The sequence below is a fragment of the Bombus bifarius genome, unplaced genomic scaffold, assembly GCF_011952205.1.
Source record: "Bombus bifarius isolate JDL3187 unplaced genomic scaffold, Bbif_JDL3187 scf7180000007988, whole genome shotgun sequence".
NCBI classification, from domain to species: Eukaryota; Metazoa; Arthropoda; class Insecta; order Hymenoptera; family Apidae; genus Bombus; species Bombus bifarius.
In genome coordinates this window covers 47,542-70,858 of record NW_022884370.1, presented here as the reverse complement: position 1 = coordinate 70,858, position 23,317 = coordinate 47,542, and the positions used below count along the sequence as shown (strand labels likewise).

The 23,317-nt window shown below is 36.8% G+C and overlaps 1 protein-coding gene across 1 annotated transcript in view; it reads right to left on the bottom strand.

Moving 5' to 3' along the window:
- The window catches only part of LOC117205317 (disintegrin and metalloproteinase domain-containing protein 23-like), a 101,520-nt gene extending 81,366 nt beyond the window's left edge, over positions 1 to 20,154 (bottom strand). Inside the window, exon 1 of the mRNA XM_033443598.1 lies at positions 19,751 to 20,154. Coding sequence (XP_033299489.1) covers positions 19,751 to 20,048 — 298 coding nt within the window. The 5' untranslated portion in view covers positions 20,049 to 20,154. The remainder of the gene's footprint in view (positions 1 to 19,750) is intronic.
- Between the last annotated feature and the right edge of the window lie 3,163 nt (positions 20,155 to 23,317).

Below are 23,317 nucleotides of genomic sequence, written 5' to 3'. Positions count from 1 at the left end.
CATTCTTTATATCGAGTTTTCTTTCGTATCAGATCGAAATCGAAGATCATTTTGCAAACAATATTTCATTGCTTGAGCAAAGTATTAACCTCGATTCACGTAAGATACTAAAGTTTGAAATATTGAACGCTGATAGGGATATATTGCTGAAAACAGCGTCGATAGGAAAGCTGTTGACAAAACGACGTTGACGAAGAAAATTTTGCAATGTCACCGAACTTATCCACAAGCAGTAAGATTATCACGGCAATTACTGCATTTTGATAATGTTAACCCCAATAATTGAATTTCATCATGGCGATAAATAAATGAAATTTCGAAATAGATCTGGAAATTCTCAAACAAAAAATCTATTCATCTCGATAAATTAATAGTTTCATGTTTCGAAATTATTCTCCAAGCACGAGTCAGTGTAGATTACTGGAGAACTCTTTGTTTTCTTGTAAATCAAGAGGCTTTCTTTATTAAACAATGTCTTTCATCGACGTGAAGAAGAACTTCGCAGTCAGTGGCCTGAAATTAGCGATTCATTTGTTGGGTTAATCACGTTTGATAAGACAGGCCAGTTGTTCTCGTTGGTCGATTAGCCTTGGCATTTAAGAATTTGAAACAAAATAAATTCGTAACAAACATTCAATTGAAGCTGATAGTGCACTGAAGGAAAAAGCAAAACGAAAAAAGATGAAAGTTCGTTTAAACCTTTAACCAGACTTCCCCTTGCTGCTGCTTAATCACCCAATTAAGACTCGTGCATCGTTCAACATCATGTTTGCTTAATAAAGTTAAAATCTTTTTATTCTCTTGTTTTATTTATTTCCTTTTTTACGTCTGTTAATACAATAAGTACTCCCCCTTCAATTAAAATGTAGACAGAATAGAAGCGTACAAATGCCACTGAAAACAGGACTTCCTTTCAAAGAAAGTAACTTTTTTATCGTGATGTTACTTAAATCTTAATTAACGTTAAAATTTTTCAAATAAACTTTGTATTAAAACACGAATTAATTTAAACAATTCCTTGGTGAAATTAAAAAATGATCATTCTCCTGAAACTATATATATAAATCTTGTCTGTGATCACGTTTGTTCGATGTAAATAAATATTTCTATAGCTTTATTTTCTTACATATCTTTCTTCTTTCTTCGAAAGTAAATTATCCTCGGAGATGGAAGACGAATGACCCCGTCAAGTCTTTCGTGAATTCGAGTCCTCGACCCAGTCTTCGTCTTATCACCACTTAATTAACCAATTAGGAATAAAAAATACAATTACAGAAATAACTAATCGTTGCTAACGAAAAATAGATATTTATATGTTCCTCGCATCGTTCGCAATACAGAAGATGAATACGAGAGTTAAACCTACGGAAAATAGTATCTTCTTCGAGCCTTCAATCAGATTTCATTTTATTACCATTTAATTATCCAATTACTCGATCGTTACTCGCTAACAATAAAAGTAAGTACACAGTATTTTTCTCCGACTTTTTCCCTCTTATTATCCCTCCATTAATCCGAGTATAAAAGATGAATGACAGAGTTGAAGCTTTCACGAAGACCAAAGTGCGAGTTCGATCGTCGATCGCCTTAGGGTTCCTAACGCCTTCGTGTAATCCACGTATTACGTAAAGGTAAAATCGAGAGTTAATGTAATTCATTCGGACACGCCGGGTTATAAATTATAATCGTAGTTGATTTGATGTTGCGATATCTAAAAAACGATACGCGGCCGATTATGTAATTACTTGGCTGTGTTGAGGGTTATTTCGTGTACGAGCGTATCGTGTACAGTGTACACGCACCGTGGTTGATTATCGTGCTCGTTCTCGCGTGTGTCCCGTGGAATGTAGGAAATGCAAAACGACGGTAAAATATCGGCAAATATTTGTCTCTGTCAACGGCAACGTATTTACGAACAAATTAGTAACGAAATGAGAAAACAAGTTTAAACGAAAAACGATGCCGATTACGCCGATGCGATTTATCATTGGAAAGCGAATAGACGCTTATTTTTAGATTTCAGAATGAATTGTTAAGTAGTGACAATTGGTATGCTTGTTAGAGGAAATTTCTTAGTCTTGCGGTAGCATTGGTCAAGTCGCTGTTATAGAAAGTCAGTAACACGTACTGTAATGATGGAGATTACTCCATCGATATTATAATAAACGTTCCGAGACAGATCAAACTTTAACGAGCAAAATAAATTCACTTCTATGGTTTTTATCCGAGTTATTCAATCTTAAGATCGATATCGAAATATCTCGTGATTAATTTACTAAAATTCGACCGAAAGATGTTAGCGTGATTTATCGATCGATTCTATAGTCAGGTGATTGTTTTTAATAATAAATTGTAACCGATGAAATGGACACGATGAAAATAAATTCTCACATAGGAAACTAATCACACACGAGTACAAACACGACATTAATTAGCCAAGAATCAGCCGATTTTACGTTAATTCCAGTGGAACTTGACAAAATTATCTTTTATTTTGACAAGTTTTGTGAATATCGTTGAAAGTGTCGAAACGAATCGCGCAAATTGATTGTCCTCGCGGGAAGTTCACCGATTTGGCTACCATAAAGCGTTATCTTTTCTGTTTAAAAGAGTATCGTACGATTTTATATTATTTCATTGCACAAGTTGTTCTCCTTTTCTCTCTTTCTCTGTTAATTTATTCAATCTTTATTCGTTCGATTCACTCGATAATTTGTTATGATAAAATTATATTTTTATATTGCTACTGATCTCTAAAATTAGCTAAAATTAGCCTATGGACACTTAAGGAACAGTACTTGGCTACTAGAGAATAATATTTGGTAAGCATCATTAATGTAGCTGATTAAACATCGAAACTTGTTTGTCTTCGCCAGCTGCGCAAATAAAGGAAGAATAAAATTGGACATTCACGAGTCAAAACTATAAAACTCCATTAAAACGAGATTCTACTACATATATCGTAAGTAGTTCGATATATTTGGCTGTTATTGAATATGCAAGAAACATGCAAATATCGTATTTTATAGATTATGTTTTATTCAGAATACGTATCAATGCGTTACGTTACATTCCAGAGTAAAATATAGCCAATAGGATGGACTTTTTTATGCATTTTATATATCCTACACATGTACATTGTAATAAAACAAATTGCCTTCGTTTCAAATAAAAATGAAATATTAGCATAATGTGTAATATTATGGTAGACTAACGTTCTAATTTAAACTCTCTAATTCGTCGATAAAGAACAATAACACAAAAAAAATGGAATTTCTGATTTAGTGCAGCTATATTACTCTACTAATCTATATTATTATATCTGTGCAGCGATCTAGTAAAAAGAAAAGAAAATATGTCGTATACTACGTACGTTATGACAAACAAAATCTCTGTGTCCGTGTTAAATAGACCGTGGCTTTACATGCGTTTATTAGAAACTTAAAAAAATATAGAGAATGCATATAATAAATAAAAACATAGAAAATATCCAAAGCACAGTTACAAGCTCTACAATACTTAACAAAATGAATGAAGTCTCTGCTTATTTGCATATTTAATAGATTCATAAAAATTTAACACGCGATAAAAATTAGCAATCTGGCGATAAAAAAAAAAAAAAAAGAACGACAGAAATAAAACGAGGAACTATAAATTTATAAATTTCTCGTATCTATGATAATTCGAAAAAGTTACAAAATCTGAAACATAGTGTCCTGCACCGATTTCGCAACAGAGATTCAACCGGTTCCAGCTGGCAGTGATTCACAAGAGCAATCGGAGCCGTGTGGCAGATTTCTATTCGAAAAGCGACACGAGACGTCGATGTAGAAACGCGCGCTAATCCGAAGAGGCATGAGAACGTGCATGTAATTTCACCGCAGTCGCACGTGCGTGCATGTCATTCCCTCGGCCGTTCGAACGCATAAAGAGATCCTATTAATAGGTCGCATGCTCGATTGACGGAGCTCCCGTGTAATTTATACGCTGCACCGTGACAGTTATTAGGAACCGGCCTGGTGCAATAAGGAAACCGATCGAGCCGATAGCTACCGCTCGAAATTCCTCTACATCGAACGCACCCCCTTGTGAACTCGTACTTACGTAGTTACACACTTTAATTTTATTTTTCTGAAATTCGAGATTCTTTTGGAGAAGATAGAATATGTAACGATATTGGAAGAAACGCGACTCTTTTATGAATTTTATACTCTACCTTCTTTCGTTGAAAATTTGCGATTCTTTAAAAAAGAAAAAAAAAGATAGAATGCTTAACGGTATGAAAAAACGCAACTGTATGTTCTATGTAAACTGTATATTAAAAAATCCGCGATTCTTTTGGAGAGACGATATTTCACTGCATTTATCGAAAACCCAATCCCTTCGTAGTTTTCATACGTCGCTCTCTTGCGAAAATTTGCAATTTTCTTAGAGAAGATGGCACATTCTGTAGTACTGAAAGCACAACACCTGTGTCCATTTCATAGTGTTTCTTTTTCATCGAAAATTCCTGATATTTTGAACAAGGCAGGTAGATTCGCATTTTGAGAGAAATAGAAATTAAGGATTTCGATATCTTAGTATCATTAAATAGAGAAGAGCAGATAAGAGAAAATACGGGATGAATTTATTAAAAAATCGTTACAATTAAATATTGTTAAAAATGTTGTGCTATCGAATTGAAAAATGAGGAACCTTTGCAAGTGGCGCAATAAGTAATTTAGAGGAAGAAGAAAAAAAGGAGGATGGAAATTTTCACACAAATCTCACTTTGTTTTCGTTAGGATTTGCTTTTGTGCTTTCACGTTTTGTTTACACTCGATTTTCACTTTATCGTGAGTTTAAGTCTCGTACGTGACGAAAATCGAGCAACTTTGTTAAACCTGATCGCGTTGTTGCCAGTAACTACATACTTTGAAAATATAGCACTAGGATCAGAAAATAGCAAAATTGAGAGAGATAAATTTAGGAACCTGATCGTTTTCTCTGATCGTAAATAATTTTGTCTGTAAAATGTAGATGTAATGCTGAAAAAAATGTTCAGTTTGCACCACGTGATCCATAAATAAAATTTCAATTTTATTCGAAGAAACACCCAAAATATTTCAGAACATATATATATTTTAGAAAAAATGTTTTAACGTCATCGAACAATTTAAATTGTTCTATATGATTGTTTCGTGTAATTCTGGTACTAATAATAATACTAAAAAGTGCACACAATGAAAGGGTAAAACTAATAAAGACAAACCAGAAGCAACGATATCTCGATACATTGCATGCCTACCAACAGAATTCCGTTCTTCATTCCATCGAGATATAGATAGTACTATACTCGAATAAGAGCTTCGATCGGATTTGATCGATAACGATTGATAAATGATTTGTACCGATGCATGTAGCCTTTGACAGGCGATATGCATAATATATCATAGCTCATGAATCGCGTGCGTATATCGCGTGTGGTCTAATCGGCATTCGAATTCCTAGCTTTGCAAATTCGATTTCGGTCATTCGCCTGTGAGCCTCGCGAATCTAGTTTTATTTTACGTTCTGTTGGAAAAGGTCCTCCTTTTCTCTGCGAAAAATTATCCCAAGACTGCCAAAAAATGTTCAATACCGCCAATAAAAAGCTAACAAAATAATTTATGCTGATTGCACCAAAATATTTGAATAAAAGATTACTTGCTAAGACTAGCTTTTCTGTCATTTAACATTTCGTTTATCAGTGCGTAACTTCTAAACTTAATAATACATACAAATATAACGTATATAGCAAGTTAGATTAATCATCTCGCGTTCTCTGTCCAACTACTCGTGTCATTTTCGTACGAAGAATCCTTCATGATTTATAATACACGAAACAAAGGTGAAAGGCCTTAACAAAACGCTAGTGCTTCCAAGCTTACATCTCAGTAAATCGATAATGCATCAAAACACAATGTGCGCGATAAATATAATAATAATATCTATACCACACAATATTCATCCCATCCATCCCACATTCGTAAAAAAGAATCAAATAAAAAATCTGTGAAAACAATTATTCCAATTATTCCATTAAACCAACAATTTATCTTACGTGAAAAAGATATAAAAGACGCGTGAAAAAGGCTAATGTCCTCACACCTGACTCAATAACGCATCCAAACTCGAACACAATAAAAATACGACAATAATAGCAATGATAAACAATGTCTCATTTGCTTTCTAACTATCCAGCGCACGCTGCAGAAAACAAATAAAGAATGGGAAAAATAAATCTGAACTTGATCCAGTACGTTATAATCCCAACCGCAGGACTGCCGGTTCCTCCCTGCAGCCTCTTACATTACTTCAAACAACCATACCACGTGGATCAGCATACACGCGATCAAAGGTTGCGCTGCTCGAACAGCCAACTCGTGTCGTCGACGATATTAACGACCGTATGAATACGATTCAACCGTACATGCGACGAGCTCACGCAAAGAACATTCCAAACGAACCATCCACACCATAAAGACGGGATACTCCCTTAACGTGTACGCAGCCGTACCAAAGAAAAGCGTGGAAGAACAGAACGAGTCGTTTCACGATGACCTTTTCGATTCTTCTTCTTCTTTGTCTGTTTTCTTCTTTTTTATTTTTTTTTTTTTTTTGTCTACCTTCGATTCTCGTAGATTTCAATATTGACGATCGGCTACAGTCCCTGCAACTATGAATCGCCGTATGGCGTAATGATCGTCGCACGATGTCACTGGCACGTCAATTATACTTGACCCACGTCCGACAATTTTTCTCGCGGTCGTATCTAACGCGAAATTACCGTGGAACGTGTCAACCGAGCTTCTTTCGCAATCCTCGTTCTCATTATGCGCTTACCTTTTACGGAGGAAAGTCTCGCCGCGTTCCTTTCTAAGGGATCTCTTCGTCCGTTTTCTCTCAGCTTCTTTTTGTTCTCCGGCCAGCTGAGAGCTGCGCGTCGTTTCTACAGGCTAGATAATGGGTGCACGGATACGGAGAGGCGTACGAGGTCGCGATCCTTTGAAGCGCTATTCTTTTTCCCTTTCCTCTGTTGCTCTCTCGCGGTTGCATAGCTGAAGCACGCAGATATTGCCAGCTGGCTTGTTATTCTTTTGTTGGAAAATCGCGTGGGGATTTTCTCGAGTGTGAAGTACGTAGGCGTCGAGTGAATTTCTCAAGTGGTAATCTTTCGGTGTGTCGACCACGGGAATATGGTATTAATTTGAACGATTGTTCGTTTGATCGTTTCCTTTCATTGGAAAATCGAGGAAATCGTCGATCATAGAAACATGGTATTCGATGAAATAAATCGTTACGTTGAGCAAGTATAGAGATATTATTGTTTCGTTGGAAACTTGGGAAAATTATGAGTTAGTCAACAGTCAGACAAAATAGTTAATGTTCGTTTCAAAAGGTATGGCGATATTCATTGATGTAATGGCTAGTTCTTTTTTCACTTCATAAGCGAATCTAAATGAAGAAGAAAAAGTAGTTGATATTTTGTTTCTGAAGAAAGGATAATATGTTACTTTATAACATCATTCAAGGGTGCATCTTTAAAAGCATTTTGTAATTCAATGACCAACGTTCGTCGTCAAGTGGCGCTATTCGCACATCTCTGACAGGCAATTGATTTGATCCCGATGAAAAAAGTCGATCAGACCAATACGCATGTTCCATTCTCGAGTCGTTTGATCGACTTGTTCTACATAAAGAGACTTCAGCTACAAAAGGTAGAGCAACTGGTCCATCGGGATCGTATTTCTTTTCTCTATAAGAAGAACTAATCAACTACTTGTTGCCAGATGTACAATGTTGCAAAAGTGTACATTATTGGAAGCTGATTTTTTTCTTTTTTTTTTTACAGAAATAACACGATTAAGAAATGTACATTTTTTAGAAAATCGATCTCAGAATTCGACCATTTAACAATTAATTTTTCTTCTTCTACGATTGTCTGTGCATTTCAGAGATGTCTAACATAATATGTATTGTCTATATCTGTACGTGTATAATATAAAGAAAATAATATAATTTTATCTAATTTCTTAAAAAAAATCTACTTTCAAAGCGATTTTTCTGTATATCACAAGATTGGCAATTTTTTAAATATGTTTGCTTCTAGCAAATCGACGATACGAGTTTTCCAACGTCTCACCGAGTATCTAATTTAACGATCCACCGTATTCCAAGATCCCAAAATCATTTGCTTGCGACAAATTGCCAAATCTATCGATCGATCGAAAATTAAGATATACGCCACGCGAGACAAATCAAGATTCTAATTCGCAGTACTTGTTCTAATGCGTCTCTCGATCGACGATTTCCTTCTAATTCGCTCGGTATGCAGAGCAAAGCGCGTAGGCGGTGAATTCATCGCGAATCGGTCAATGCGTGTTAACACGCGACGCGACGAATAATTTCCAGTATCTAAGAAACTCGTTAGGCCGCCTAGAGAATATTTAACATGTCCCGTGCTCGTTCCAGCGAGGAAAATTGAAATCCTGAGAGCTGTTGGGTGACAGAGACTGGTGCTCGCGATTAGGTGAATCCGTGAGACCGAGAGCCATGTATCAAGCGTGGCGAGTAATTCGTAAATTTTAGCGAAGGAGAAATTTAATCGCGAGAAGGGAACTTTATGTACTTTAATTTTCTTGTTTATTTGCTCGATCGCCTATTACAGCGTTAAATTGTGAGACGTTGGAGCATTGAATCTTCACGATATCGACTATTCAGACACCACTATTTAGGTTTAAAGGATACTCTAATACCCTGTATCCTAGTTTGAAAATTATTTGTTATCGGGGAATTTAATTCTTAAGATGTTAACTTGGAACATCGTTATTGCAATAATCCATTATGTAAGAACACAAAGTCCATTATACTTCAAAACATCACTCCATTTTTTTATATTTAACACTAACCTTACCAGGCCTGGTCGAATGACCGGTTTCAAAATTTTATTTAAAATTGCACGTTCATTGTTATTTCTTTTGTTCGTCTAACTTTAGGTAGATTCTTATATTAACAACAATTGAGAAACTGATTATTCAAACACTGTCTAAGAATTTACATAAAGTTAGAAACAGCGGAAACACTCTGGCCTGGTTATAATTCAGATCATAGGAAAGTAACGAATATCCACAGAATAAAACTTTCCAATCTTCTTATTTCTACCAAGTTACACTTAAAAATCATTGCATTCTAAAGTTTCACCTCCTACATTCTTCCCATCCCCTTCGCCGTGTCCCAATTATACTTCGAATTATGAGTCACTGCAACGTTAAATCCTCGCAATATGAACTCAGGACATCGCTATTCGCGTTAAGCTATAATTGACACGCTCGAACCCTAACACTCCACCCTAGAGTCAATTTTCAAACAATCGCAAGAGCCACAAACATACCTATATTTAAAACACCATTGGGTACGCGAGTTCCCTTTTTGGAGGCAATAAAAACCTACGAAAAGGCTCGCCGGGGTTCGAACGAACAATTACTTATTAATTCTGACGCACGAATAAGGGGAAGCGATGGTATGCAATCGTTTCGTATGAGTCGATGCACACACTATAACAATCAAGGTCCCGGACAGGCAAACGTCTAATTGCGAGAGCATAGTCCAACGTTAACCAGGAATGGAACTCGACCCGATCGGCAGGGCTGCCCAAGTGGACTCGAATAATTACCTCGTTGATTGCGAACTCGTGTTTACTGGCGATGTGGCAACTTCGATCGAGATAATCGCCACTTTCCGTTCGACAATGATTAAACGCATTAGAATTTCAAAAACTCACTTGCCTCGAATATTCTTGCCCGGACAGTGGATTAACTCTGTTGCGGTCCTCCAATATTTTATGTCTCCATATCGTTTTAGCTACGTGGGAAGAAATGTTTAAATGTTGCAAAGAAATAATTACAATATTCGATCGAGACGAGAAATCGTATACATCGAAATAGAATAGAAATTTCGTATTTTCTATGTAAGACATTTTTTAACGATAGAGGGTGCAGCAAGGTTGCGTGCAAGTTGAATAGAATTGATCTTCGAACAAGTCTTTTGTATCTGGATTTTAATGGAAAGATGAAATTTTTATTGCACAGATTCTACCCATCGAATTAGGAGCAAAATTTTCAACATTTTTCTATGTTTCACGAGGCTTATTAATTATGAAAGTGATATACATATATGTACAGGTTTCATCGTTTTGTCTAGAAATTGTAGCTCGTACTCTTTCCAATATAATCAGTATCATGGATAATTTGTCAAATATCTCTGATCATCATATATAAAGGTAAAAGTTGAAACACTTATCATATGCTTAAGATGCTTATTCATGCTGTATGTTCATATTCTATTCAATACATATTTGCAGTAAATATCTTGCAATTTTTATATGAATTGTCATATTGCTTTTCAATTTTATCAATATCGTGTCTCGTTATAATCCTAATGAGATTTAAAAATATTTGACATAACAAACACACAATATATACGTACAAGATTCTTATGGTAAATATTAAAACACTTTTAACCACCGTATATTCACCTATATTATTAAAAACAAAAAAAATATATATATATAAAATCGCGGTATATCAAGAAATTTATTCTCCCTTTTTACTTTACTTCTTGCAAGTATTCGTCCATTGCCCATTCAGTTATTCTCTATTTTTACTTAAGTTATTAATACGCTAAGACAGTTTCAATATATCTACTGACCCATCCATTTCCTACAGCCCAAAAATATTTTACTTTACGTCAGTTTACGTAATGCTTTTCCTCCAGAAAGAATCGTAAATTCCAACCGGTCGAACGAAACAGCCTTTTCATCAGAAATCCACTAATCTACTAATCGCTTTCGACACGATTAACATCGCGTACACATCACGAATCACATCGCTCTATAATTTTTCCCTCCAGGGTCATTGTGAAACGCCTTCGAGGCGAATAACACGAAAAGAAACGTATCACGTTGGATCATGCGAGGCTTCGTTCATAAAAATGCGTATATACTGTATCCCAAGCAGATCGGCCGGTTTGGTTGGAGGTCGTCGCCATGCAGTCTACCCGTGTAAATACCATCGTTCAGATATCTCGAATCATTTGCATTTACTTCACTTTCCAACATCTCTCCTTTCGTTTCTTTTTTTTTTCTTCTTCTTCTTCTTCCCGCGTTTTCTCCCACGTCCATTCACGGAAACCAGTGTTCGAGGACAGGTGTTGTTTGATGAGGTTTATCGCGAAGACAAGCAATTACTCCAAGTATGGAAAAAGGGATAAGCGAAGTATTTTCAGAAGATGAGATGTTAATCGAGACTGTTTGATTTTTTGAAAGTTGCTTTTTAATTTTCTTCGAGAACGTCGTTGCTACATGGAATACTCCGCGTGAATTACTTTTTATTCGAACTGTTACCAGGTAGATGTTATTTCGAATCTCTTTCTATTACGAATGATTTTATAATTTGATAAATTTTTGTACGATTTTGTTCATATATATTATCATAGTTTTGCTATCGATAATTTAATAATTTGACAATTTCACAAATAATCCTCTACGTAAATATTATTTTGGTTTACTTGCCGATGACCTGTTTTTGTAGAAATTGAATCGAATCAAAGGGAAACGAACATACAGAAAAAAGCAAACGCGATGGAAAAAAAGTGTCGAACAAGGTGGTGTGCTCTGTTAAACATGTGATATCCGTATAAGCTAGCGTCCGCAGAAATACGAAACGTCACGTACGCACTTCTCGCGTGGTTCGCCCTCGTCAACATCGTCCACGAGGACATCGTTCGCCACGTGTGGTCGTCTCGTTTTTTCCGATTAACTTTCGTAATTTGGCCCAACAAGTAACTGTGGCTTTAGTTCGCTTTACAATAAAGCATTTTTTAAATAATTAACTGACTGACATTCATCACGCGAAGTTACGGAAGCTCGTAAAAATTGCTTGACATGTTTTGTGTCACAGCTATTGACGCACGAAGTTTATTACACAACGAACAGAATACCGATATTCAAATGTTAATTAATCTTGAACTAAATGTGAATTTTAACCAAATCCATTTAATTATCAATTTTATAATAAATAGATCTTTCTACGCGCTACTTTTATCATAACACTTTCTACGTTGATTTTATCCAAAGAAAATCGTAACTTTCAATCTACAGATATCAAGATATTAATCAACGATTCCAAAATATTTCACGCGGATTCTGGTTTGGCTTATCCCCTGTAAAGAACTTGGAATCGACCTAGACACCAGGATGTAAACGGACCAATTAATTTGCTAATCAAATCACGAGAAATGCGATACTTGATTCCTGTTCCAGCGAGAAAACAACACGATCCACAGATTTCGCTACTATGCAGCGAAGAAATTTAAATGTTTCGTAATCAAGCGTTCCATTCAAATTACCTTTCATGGTTTGCTTCATTTGCATATCCGACAAGATTTTGAAATAGCTGGACAAGAGAATATTTTTAGAATCGCTTTGAAATCTGTATCAACTGCTGTAACAACCTGTAAACAACCCGATTATGAATAATACGAATCAGAGAATACAAATCTGTTGACAAATAATTTTTCTAAAGTGGAGAGTAAAGAAAGATTAGAGTAAAGTAGAAGTAAAGATTTTGTGTTTGGCAATATAGATATATTATTTTAAAATAGTCATCTCGTTCGGAACAGATCGGTAGAATCTCCATTTTCCACGCCTGTTTACAGTATCGTTTGCAGTAAAAACGAAAAGTCATCGATTTATCATAAAATCGCGTAGCTATTTTCTTACTAGGCAAGGTCCATCTGACACGCTGAGTATGCACGCGTGGCTACGTGTAGCGAGGAACGTTCCTACAACGTTACACGCCTTCGTGCAAGCGTGCTTACACGCGCTGATGTGCAGTGCATTATGCACAAAAACTTGCACGTAGCACTAGAGATAATTCTGGAGACACCAACGGCATACTGTGCTGAAAAGCACTGTCTCTTCGTCAGCACTTAGGTGGCTAATTATCTGGAGACGGTAACGACGCGACCGCGACGACAGTTCGTTTAACGATAAGAGAATTTTAGGTGGGGAAACTTAAGTGCATCTGAGAAATATTGTATATTTAGCGATATACTAAGTCTTTCTTTTTTTTTCATTTAACGATAAAAGTGTTGGAGAATCAGAATATCGACAATGGTGGTTCGAATTTAATAACGAGATATTTGGTTTAGAATGCCAGTGACACGATTACTGAATAATTATAGCAACCGTTTAATCAGATAGATTATTATATAGATAGCTAATAGCTAGAGAACTAGAGTATTAAAAATTAGAATATTGGATTGACAAGTATTCGAAAGGCAATGATACATTTAATGAGAACACTTCTTGTTTAGAATGTTACGTGAATGGCCATTTGAGAAGGTAATTTCATATTTAACGAAGGAAATTATTAATTCATAATAACAAATAAATGATTGCTAAATGTGGTTATCGATAAAAATTGAGAAATCGATAGTAGATAAATAATCATCTGTGTAATGGCGATAATTTGAAATTCTGAATATTAAATTATATTTAATGTACCATTTGTATTAATTTACAGAGTTTAAGCGAAACCTTTTAGGTTCGTGATACATACTAATCGAAGGCTATGAAAATAATAAAAATTTAACGAGTTCGTACAAAAAGAATTTAATTTTTTAATTCTAAACGCATTAACGCTTCTTTTCCGTTTTTATTTTAATTTCAAGAGAAAGATTTCATATGCAAATCATTGATTATACTAAAAACTGTGTTTCTTCGCATCAGTATTTGATTATATCGCGTTTATACGAATACATATAATTTTACCGAAAGAAAACCCGCAAACTACATATCTAAATTTGTAACTAATTGTTTATTGACTATAATAGCTAACTGAAGACCAAGTGGATCTTTGCTTCTGTGCATAGTGATTCAGCTGAAATTGTAGATGTCTGATGATCGATACAACTGACTCACCTGGCAGTATAAATCCTTGGTTATTGACTATAATGAATGACTCGAAACTAGCAGATCTACAGGTAGTGAATATATTGATCAAACGCGAAGACATAGCCTTGACTACTGGATAAAATTGTCCATGTAACAAGTGTAGACCTTGGTTACTAGATTTAGCGATACATCGTAAGATTACGGACCTAGAGTATACTATACACAATCGTAAGTTTCCAGCTAGTTGTTCTAAACCTCGACTTATTCGAAGAATAAAAATTCCTACATTTCAATAAACTGTAAGTTGAGTAAGAAATACCATACTCAGAGAAAAGTATATAATACTTACGTCGTACATAAATATTGTATGTGATATATACTTATGGTAAATAGACTACGGAAGTGTTTATGGATTTATAAGAAATTCCAACATAGAGAATACATATACACGATATGTGAAAATATGAGATAAGACCAAAGTACATGGTTACGTAAATATTTAGGGAGTAAAACAAATTTCATCCAGCTTCGTCAAATTAGCTTGCATCTTTTTTATTCGTGTTCGTAAAAATGTGAATTGATACGAATACTCGTAGTACGATAATAAATATAAATATAATGCAACGATGTATTAAAAATGTCGAGTTTAACGTACTTAAGAATCGAACGTACTTCGAATTTGCAAGAGCGAAAATTTGTATTATTTCTTACAATTGTTAAACTCAAGCGTTACAAACTCCAAATTATATTTGAAATTTTCCATCGATATATTTGTATCACGGCAACTAAATTATAATAAAAATGCAACATCGTAACGAAAATTCGGAACCTAACGAGTCTTCAAAATCGTCGATGGTGCAAGAAACGAATGGAAATTTCTATTTCTCCTTACCTTGATTATACGAATGAACAAATTTAAGACTCTCTAAACTCTGAGTAAACCACGTAATACTTCTGTATCGACCAAAAGAAAAAGAAAAAGAAAGAAAAGAAGAAAAACAGAGTCATGGAACACGCCCTCGTGTTGCGATTCCCGGCCAATTTTACGTTACCCTTACGTCACATTGCGTGCACGTGCTTTCTTTAAATAAATCCAGAGCGACGAATATGCAAATACAAGAGTCGACGAGTCAACGCTCGGCTTTCAGATCGTACCGGAAAGATATCATGCCAGAGTCCCGCTATCTCTAGTCATTAAACTCTTATCTGACGAATTAAAAGCAAGACACCAGCGAAGGATCGATAGCTACGAGCGGAGGAAATGGAAATGAAAATTGAAATGAAAACGAGAATTTTCACGAATCTTTTGATGCTGATGAGTTACGAGAAACGATTGCACGTATGCTATTTATAGGTCCAACTTTAACCTTAGAAATCCTGGAATATCTTTATTAAAAAAGAAAGAAGCTTCCTGATATTTCACCTTGTAGACTCGAAAGATCAAATAGAAACTTCTTTATTTATTTTAAGATTATCGGTACCTGTTCCCCTTTTCTGTACTTTTAACTTGTTTGAAATATGTTCAACAGACATACGAAGATTCTATCACCAGATGATACCTTTCGATTATCGTGTTGTAATGTAATCGTCGTCTTGAGGCAAAGGTAGGAAGCGACGTGCTTACATCGTAAATATTCAAACATCCGTGGTCTTATCTTACCGAGTTATCGCTGTGATTGTAAGTTCGTCTAGCCCGTGACGTCAAATCAGGTTATAGGAGCCTAAATACAACGGTCAATTTATCTGGCATGTGATTTCTTGCCACCTTAGAAGAAAAGTCGTGATTCTTCCAGCGTACATACACAGTTGCTTATAGAATCCTCTTATGAATATATTACGTGTGTTATATACGAAACATCTTGAAATTTCATTAGCACTGCGATGGGACTCGTCTAGCATAATCATGATATACGTAATCATATTCATACGCGTATGACATAAATATTATAATCATATTGGTCCAATATTGGCCCAAATCATATTGGTATAATCATATAGCTAGAGTTCAATCTTATTGGTCTAGTTTATTATCAGAATAATACGTTCTTAAAAAGTTTCTATAAATATCGATATATCTCACGATCGATTATTCGTTGTTCATCCAACGAATACTTACGATTAGTAAAATTACTATTAAAATATTAGGTTGTCTGAAAAGTGTCCTTCTTTTACAATGACGCGTTTTTATACAAATATGAAACCCAATCCGTCGAACGTTGTGATCTTTATTTTGATAGAACAAAATTCGAAAAAATAATATAAAACGGAAAATGTGCATCCATTATTTCCTTATAGAAGGAAAGAAACTTTTCGGGCGACCTAATATTAATTAGCAAAATTACTGGATAAAAGACGCTCTGGCCCTTACGATAAATATTATTTAAATAACTTCCAAGTAAATACGGTAAAATTTCTCACAAAATAAACGAACTGCATGGTGATTCGTGACGTAAAGCCGTTCAAAACTTCCTGTATACCTGGACACAGCTCGTTTATCGAATTAACACGAGCCCTTTCGTTACTCATCCCGAAGGGACAATTTCACGCGTTTGATCCCGGCAGCAAGATGCGAAAGAAGCGTCGGGCAATCTCCTCGGCGCGGATCGTTTCGCGCTCGGGCATTAATTTCCGTTTCAATTAAGCGAGATACCGATCTCACGGGCGTAAATTACGATTCTCTGTTATCGTTCGCGATCGAAGATCAAGCGAACGCGGCGTTACCAACGAAGAAACCAATGACCAAGAACGAATACAGAAGACGAGAAGGAAGAAGACGAAGAAGAAGAAGAAAAGGATGAAAAGGAAGAAAGGCGCATCAAGTCGAAGAACGACACAGACAAATCGACAAGAGGGAAACCGAGAGGGTCGCGAAATAATCCATGGTCGGCGCAATTAGCGCTCGTTAATGATGGGTAGAGAACCCGACCTAGATCGGCACTCGGTGAAGAGATGCGGCGAGATAGCAGGCATCAGAGAAACTAATAAACTGCACGAAATTAGTGTTATACGCGGGGATCTAGTGGAACGATCGGCAATGAAGGTGTAGGCGAACGTTATGCTGCTTACCGCTATCTGGCGAACCCGCGGGAATAATTATGCGTCTATACATGGGGATAGAGTCGTCGTTGGATCGTGTACATTCGTTACAGAATCACTTCGAAGATCTTCCATTCCTTTACCTGGGCTAGTGTAATGTGTATGTACGTTTTTAACTATGCCATCTATCGTGATTGTTTTTAGTACGGTAAATTTTTAAGGATCGATGGAATTCATAGTTAATTGAAAAGAGGCACACGCTGTAGGTTACAGTTACAAGTATTAGGTAGAAACTTTTAAGAAGAAGTAGTCTTCCCATAACGAAATTACTAAAAGAATTCTATCTCCTTCAGCTACACTTCTATCTCCTGCAGCTACAAAATCATCAGCAAAGCCTAAACCATCAGTATTAAGAACCTTACCTGATCACTCTTCTCAAACACAAATCAAAGCTTCCAATTCATTTGAAACACGCGTCATCAGGCCATTCCACGTACAAAAATACTTGCCTGGAAACCTCGCAGTTCCTAGAATCGCGGCCGGTCACGTAAAAATATGAAATAAAAACACGCGAGAAAGAATGTTAAAAATCTCCTTTGCCACGAACTACAACATCCAATTAATTCCAAACTCGTATCATCAGACAATTCCACGTATAAAAATCTCTTCTGTCTTCTACGAAGCCTATAATTCCTCGAATATTTGCCATCGAAAGTGAGGAAAAGAAAGAAAGAAAAAAAGAAAAGGCGGGGAAAGAATCTCGAAAATCGCTCTTTAATAGAGTGACCTGGGAGGGGCGGGTGATCCTGATCTCTTTGGTGATTTTTCAATGGGTCTACCAGGAATGCTGACCACGATTCGCCGTAGTACCATCAGGTGCACGAAGCAAGCGAGATTCGAGCCAAGCGACTCGGTAAGTACTTAGGATGTAGGTGCAGGTTGGGTAGGAATATGAGTACGTACAAGCGGCTAACGCGAATAAAGGTTCATACTCGCAGCACGAGAGGATACAAGCACGTGTGTGGGTGTTGGTGTAGGTGTGGGTGCTTTGGAGCAGCGGCCTTACAAGGACGTCTGGACGTTCTAGCTTTCCCTGAGAGCCTCTGTTGCACACCTTGACTGAGACTAAACGTGTTAACGGATCTTTCACAACTCTGCCGTTTCTGCGTGACGATACGTCGAATTACGACTTGCACCGGTGTGCTCGTACGTCCATCGGGCTCGCTTCGATCCGACATCGATCCTCGCTCAAGCGTGTACAAACCGTATCCAATTTGTCACCGATAGCTACGTACAGATTTTACTGCTATTTTCTTACGAGCAGTTTCTTGGAATTGGTTTCACGTACGTTAATGAATCACGGTGTTACCTGTCCACTAATGCTATGTCTATTAATTATCTACTATCGAAGTGTTATATGTTATATTATATGTCATGGATGTTTTATTAGACTTTTGATATATAGGCTGTCAATAAGTGTAACTTGTTCCAACATGAAACTTCGTAATCCATTGGATTTTCTTCGTTTTATACTTATTGGCGAGTTACGGTGTTATCCGTCTACCGTTGATTTATGTACTGTATGTTCGATTAAATTTTTCTACAATAAATGTCGTTTTCAAAATAGACGGTTATTTTCTGAGGAATGTTTTAAAAACTATTTTTAATTGTACGTGGTGAATACGAAGCGGTGAGAGAAGTAACCTTCTAACTTGGAACTTTCAAATTAGTCCTAACGTGTATGCATACATCTATCAGAATATTTATATCACTTCCACAAACACGTCATTACTTTATGAATATAATATTTCTTATCGTTTAGAAAAATTCCTGTCGATATTATAGACAGATTAATTGTCACACATCATAAGTGACACGCCATTCATCAATCAGTCCATTGCAAAACGACTGACCTTTCGAAGATCGATCGTACGCAAGCGTCGCAGTAAAAACTGAACATGACTCATTTAGTAACATGTTTCGTATTGAAAGAAATGTAAACGGTCTAGCAATAGTACATTAACCCTTTATAAATTACTTCTTCTTACACATCGTAACATTATACCAGCATCGAACTATTCATTTGTAGCTGTTGCTATTTCTTGAAATTAAAGTAAACAGGAAGAGATTGCAATATTTTTTCTCGCCGGTAAAAAGTATTCTTATTATAAAGTGTAAGACAATTTTCAAGTAGAAAAGTTATATTAGAATATTTCATCCTTCGAGCGTGAAGGACTTACTGTTACAAAGTAATTATTTTTTTGTCTTCCAAGTTTTTTAGTCGATAAATATGAATAATTAGATGTATGTACAATGATATCAAAGATGCAATAATATAGCGTAAGTTGTGTTAACCTGCTAACTAGAGATCGCTTCTCGATGAAACTTCCTTTTGATCAGAAAAAAAAAACAAACGAAGGTTCAACAAGAAGAAAACTGATTCCGAGTAGACCTTGCAAGTGTAAAAAAGCAGAAGTCCATAATCGTTGGTAATATACGTTTGAAAGGTAAAAACCGGAAATCTCAACAAATTAATCCATGGTAAACCTTGCAAACATAAACAGACCGAGGATCTCTAGAAATTTATTCATAGTAAACGTTACGAGTACAAGAAACGAACATACTTATAAACTGATTCATAGTAACGTATCAACGTAAAAACCTAAAGATCCTTTTACAATCAAATACTCTATGCCAGTTAACACAACAGAGTAACCCAAGCAAACAAACAGCTCCTACCTTCGTTGTTGAAGCTCTCGTCATCGAACACGATCTTGACAGTGGTCGAAGAAGAAGAAGACGAAGAAGAGGAAGAGGACTCGTTCGATCGTTCCACTAGGAAGCTCAAAGTCTTCTCCACAGTATCGAGGCTTCCATGTACATTTCTCTCTATCGTCTCTTGTTTCACTGTGCGCACACCAGTCCATAATATCACCAGCAATAGCACCAGAAGCACAATGCTGATCACCGCGACGATGGTCGAGGTGCGATTCGAGATCCGCGACATATCTGCGGCTCCTCTGCCAGCCAGGCACATTTAACTTGCTTTATTATTCGCTATTCCTCGGCTCGTTAACCACCGAAAGATCCAAGTCAGAAGAAATGAACTAAAGAGAGAGAGAGAGAGAGACAGACAGAGAGAGGCAGAGGGATAGAGAGAGAGAGAGAAAGGGAGGAAGGGAGAAAAAGAGAGAGAGAGGTAAGAAAAAGGATCCTGGCCCGATCCGTCCGGTTACACGCCAGCCGGTCGAGCAGTCAGTCGATCATTTTCGTGGCTTCGAGCTACGTGAAGACGAAGACGGAGGAGAAAGGAGGGATTATCGCGGCGGCACCAGGTCATTCGCCACTCTGCGCCACCCTCGAGCGCCCATAGAGTCCTTCCTCGCAGCCGGTGATCTCAAGGTTTCCCTTCGTTTCGCCTTCCTCCTCTCTTCGATCCTGTTTTTCCCTCGCGGAGAACCAGCCGGCTAAATCCAACCGGGATCCAACCGCGGAATGCCCATTAAGAGGCTCGACGATCTTCGATTCGCCGTGCACCGCCAGCTATCTACCACGACGTCGTTATCTTCCTCCTCGGATACTTCCTCGCTGGTTTACGCGCCAGGATCACGTCCTTGCCTTCGACATATGACCTGGTGAAACGAATTCCGGATCGTTAAGAAACGAGCATAGTAGAGGAGGAGATGGTTTCTCTAAGGGGTAATTTTTCCGATGGAGCTCTCGGAGAAGTGGTTGATGCGATGGATAGCGCGGCTTTATGGTCGCTCGCAGTCAGTGAGGGTCCGTGGGTAGTTCCGGTTTCATTCTGAGCTGAAAACAGAAGGAGTGACGATTTTAGATTTCGCTAGTGATAATTTTGTGTTTTACGTGTGTGTGTGTTTTTTCATCGTTAAAGTGTCTGCTAAAATAGGTTTATTAGGGAGAAAGAGATGTAATTCGTTCTTTGCGTAGTTAGATTTCTTAAGGAGAGAATTCATTTGTAATATAATGCACCGTCGAGTTGTGACACGTGAAATATCCAATTTGCTAAATTTTTACATTGCTCTCGATATAATTCGTTAAAAAAAATCAGACAGATCATATGTTACAACTTAATATTTTCAACATATATATAATAACGAATTTCATCAATTCTGTCATTTCTTCCGAACTGAACAATTTGACTACACAGCTTTGTTTCAATTTATATGAAATAGAAACGATTACGATTTATTTTAACCTTCCTTACTCTGCGAGTAAGTAATATACGATATTATTTTACTTGAACTGGAAAATTAACAAATATACATTGCTTCAACAATAGATATCGCAGGATCGAAGAAACACACGCGGCTCGTTCAACGGTCAGTTAAATTGCAAGCCAGGTGATTAACTAACTAGAGGATAAAAGGGGAAACGAAAGAAAAGCACAAAGAAGAAAATCGCCTGGACATGGTGAAGACGAGAATGATTTCCATGATGAGGTCACCGGCACAGGAGATGATTTCTCCGTGTCGGGCAATTTAACCGTGCGAATCACCGTGAAACCGATTCGTGTCGCGTTAAACATTTACGACGCGCTGCGTCGTTTTCTTATCGCGCGACACGGAGACCACCGCGCAAATAAATTTCCGATCGTATCTTCGAGAAAGGAAGGGAAGCGAGAGAAGGATCAGCGATTAATCGACGCGTTGCTGATTGGATCGAGCAGCCGCGTTAATTCGGAAATAATTGACTCAAGCCACGCTTGATTGAGCTGAAAATCACCTCTCTTAGCTCTCTTTCAGACGATCAAACCGAGAAGGAATGGATTAAAGATTATTTGTCGTTTTGTCTGTGTCGAGTTAACGCCGTGAATGCGTATTCTGATTGTACGAAATTACAGGGAATAACTGCAAATCATATAAGTGGAAAGAAAAATGTTATTTTTGTTGTTTGCTCGAGGTGTGTGGCATATGAGGGAACAGAGAATGCGCGGGGAAATAGGATTTGGTGAAACCGAGAGAAAGCTCGGGAATTTCTTGAAAAATTTGCAGACTAGAAATATCGGGAGATTTTACGTTTAAGAGCTGGAAAGTGCGAGAGGCGAAGATTGTAGACGTGGACGACTAGAAAACTTGGAAATTGATAAACTAGAGAGTCTGGAGATGGAAAATTCGGAAATTTCAAAGTACGTGATCGTCGGGAAATTCGAGGGAAAGTTTGCGAATTATGAATTCTAGACGTGGAAAACTCGAAAGTAGAAAATTTGAAACGTTGAAGATTTCGAAGCCAGGAAATGCGAAAATTGAGGGACAACAAATTTTCAAGTAAATGAAAATTTGGGAATCTAAGAATTTGATGTTTAGAATATACAAGAATCGAATATACAGAAGTTCAAATTTCGAGAGTTTGATAATCTAAAACTTACAAGATTCGAGAATTTGCAGATTCGAAAGTTGGAAAACTCCAAAATTTACAGAATTCGAGAATTGGAAAGTTGGAAAATTTATTAACTCGAAGGTCTAGAGATATAAAAATAAAACCTGGATATACCAAGGAAAACTTTTACTTTCTCATTCTACTATACCTAATGATATAAAACTTTTTCGCTCAAATGTGTCTACTGGAAGCAAGTTTTTTCCAAAACACTTTCCTCGTAAATCACATCGAAACGTTTCCGTGATTCGCTCTACATAATCATCCTGACCATTCGGGTAACGTAATCACCAGCATTAACACACTGTCACGTCCCGCGCTGCGCACGTACCGTAACGTAGACTAAAACTACCAATAGCGCGAGTGAGCGTTCCAATTTGAAATTTAAATAAATTTTAACAATTTGTATAGAAACCAAATTCGAGCCTCACAACCCCCACGGAATAACCCGTCACATGACGACCCCTCCACGGTAGACCTAAATATAAATAAGCGTAGCGACATAGAAGATAGAGATATAATTCCTTAGTACGGAGTAGTTAATTCCTCAGTTCTGTGTGATTAGTTCCTCAGTTCTTGGTGATTAATTCCTTGGTTCTTGGCGACCAGTTCCCCAATTCTTGGCAAGTAATTTCCTTGTTCATAGCGATTAATTGTCAATTCCTCTAGCTCTTAATTTCTCAGTTCCTTTGCCTTTTAATTCTTTAGTTCCTTAGTTTTTTCAGCTCTTAGTTCCTTCAGATCTTAGTTTTTGCTCTCAGTTTTTAAGTTCTTTGGTCCTTTAGTTCTTTAGCTTTTAGTTCTTTGTTTCATTAGTTCCCAGTTCTTGTTAGTCTTGTTAATCGACGTGTTTGTATTTGTCAATTTGTAAATTATTGAAAATCTATCAAATTAAAATCTTGTAATTAA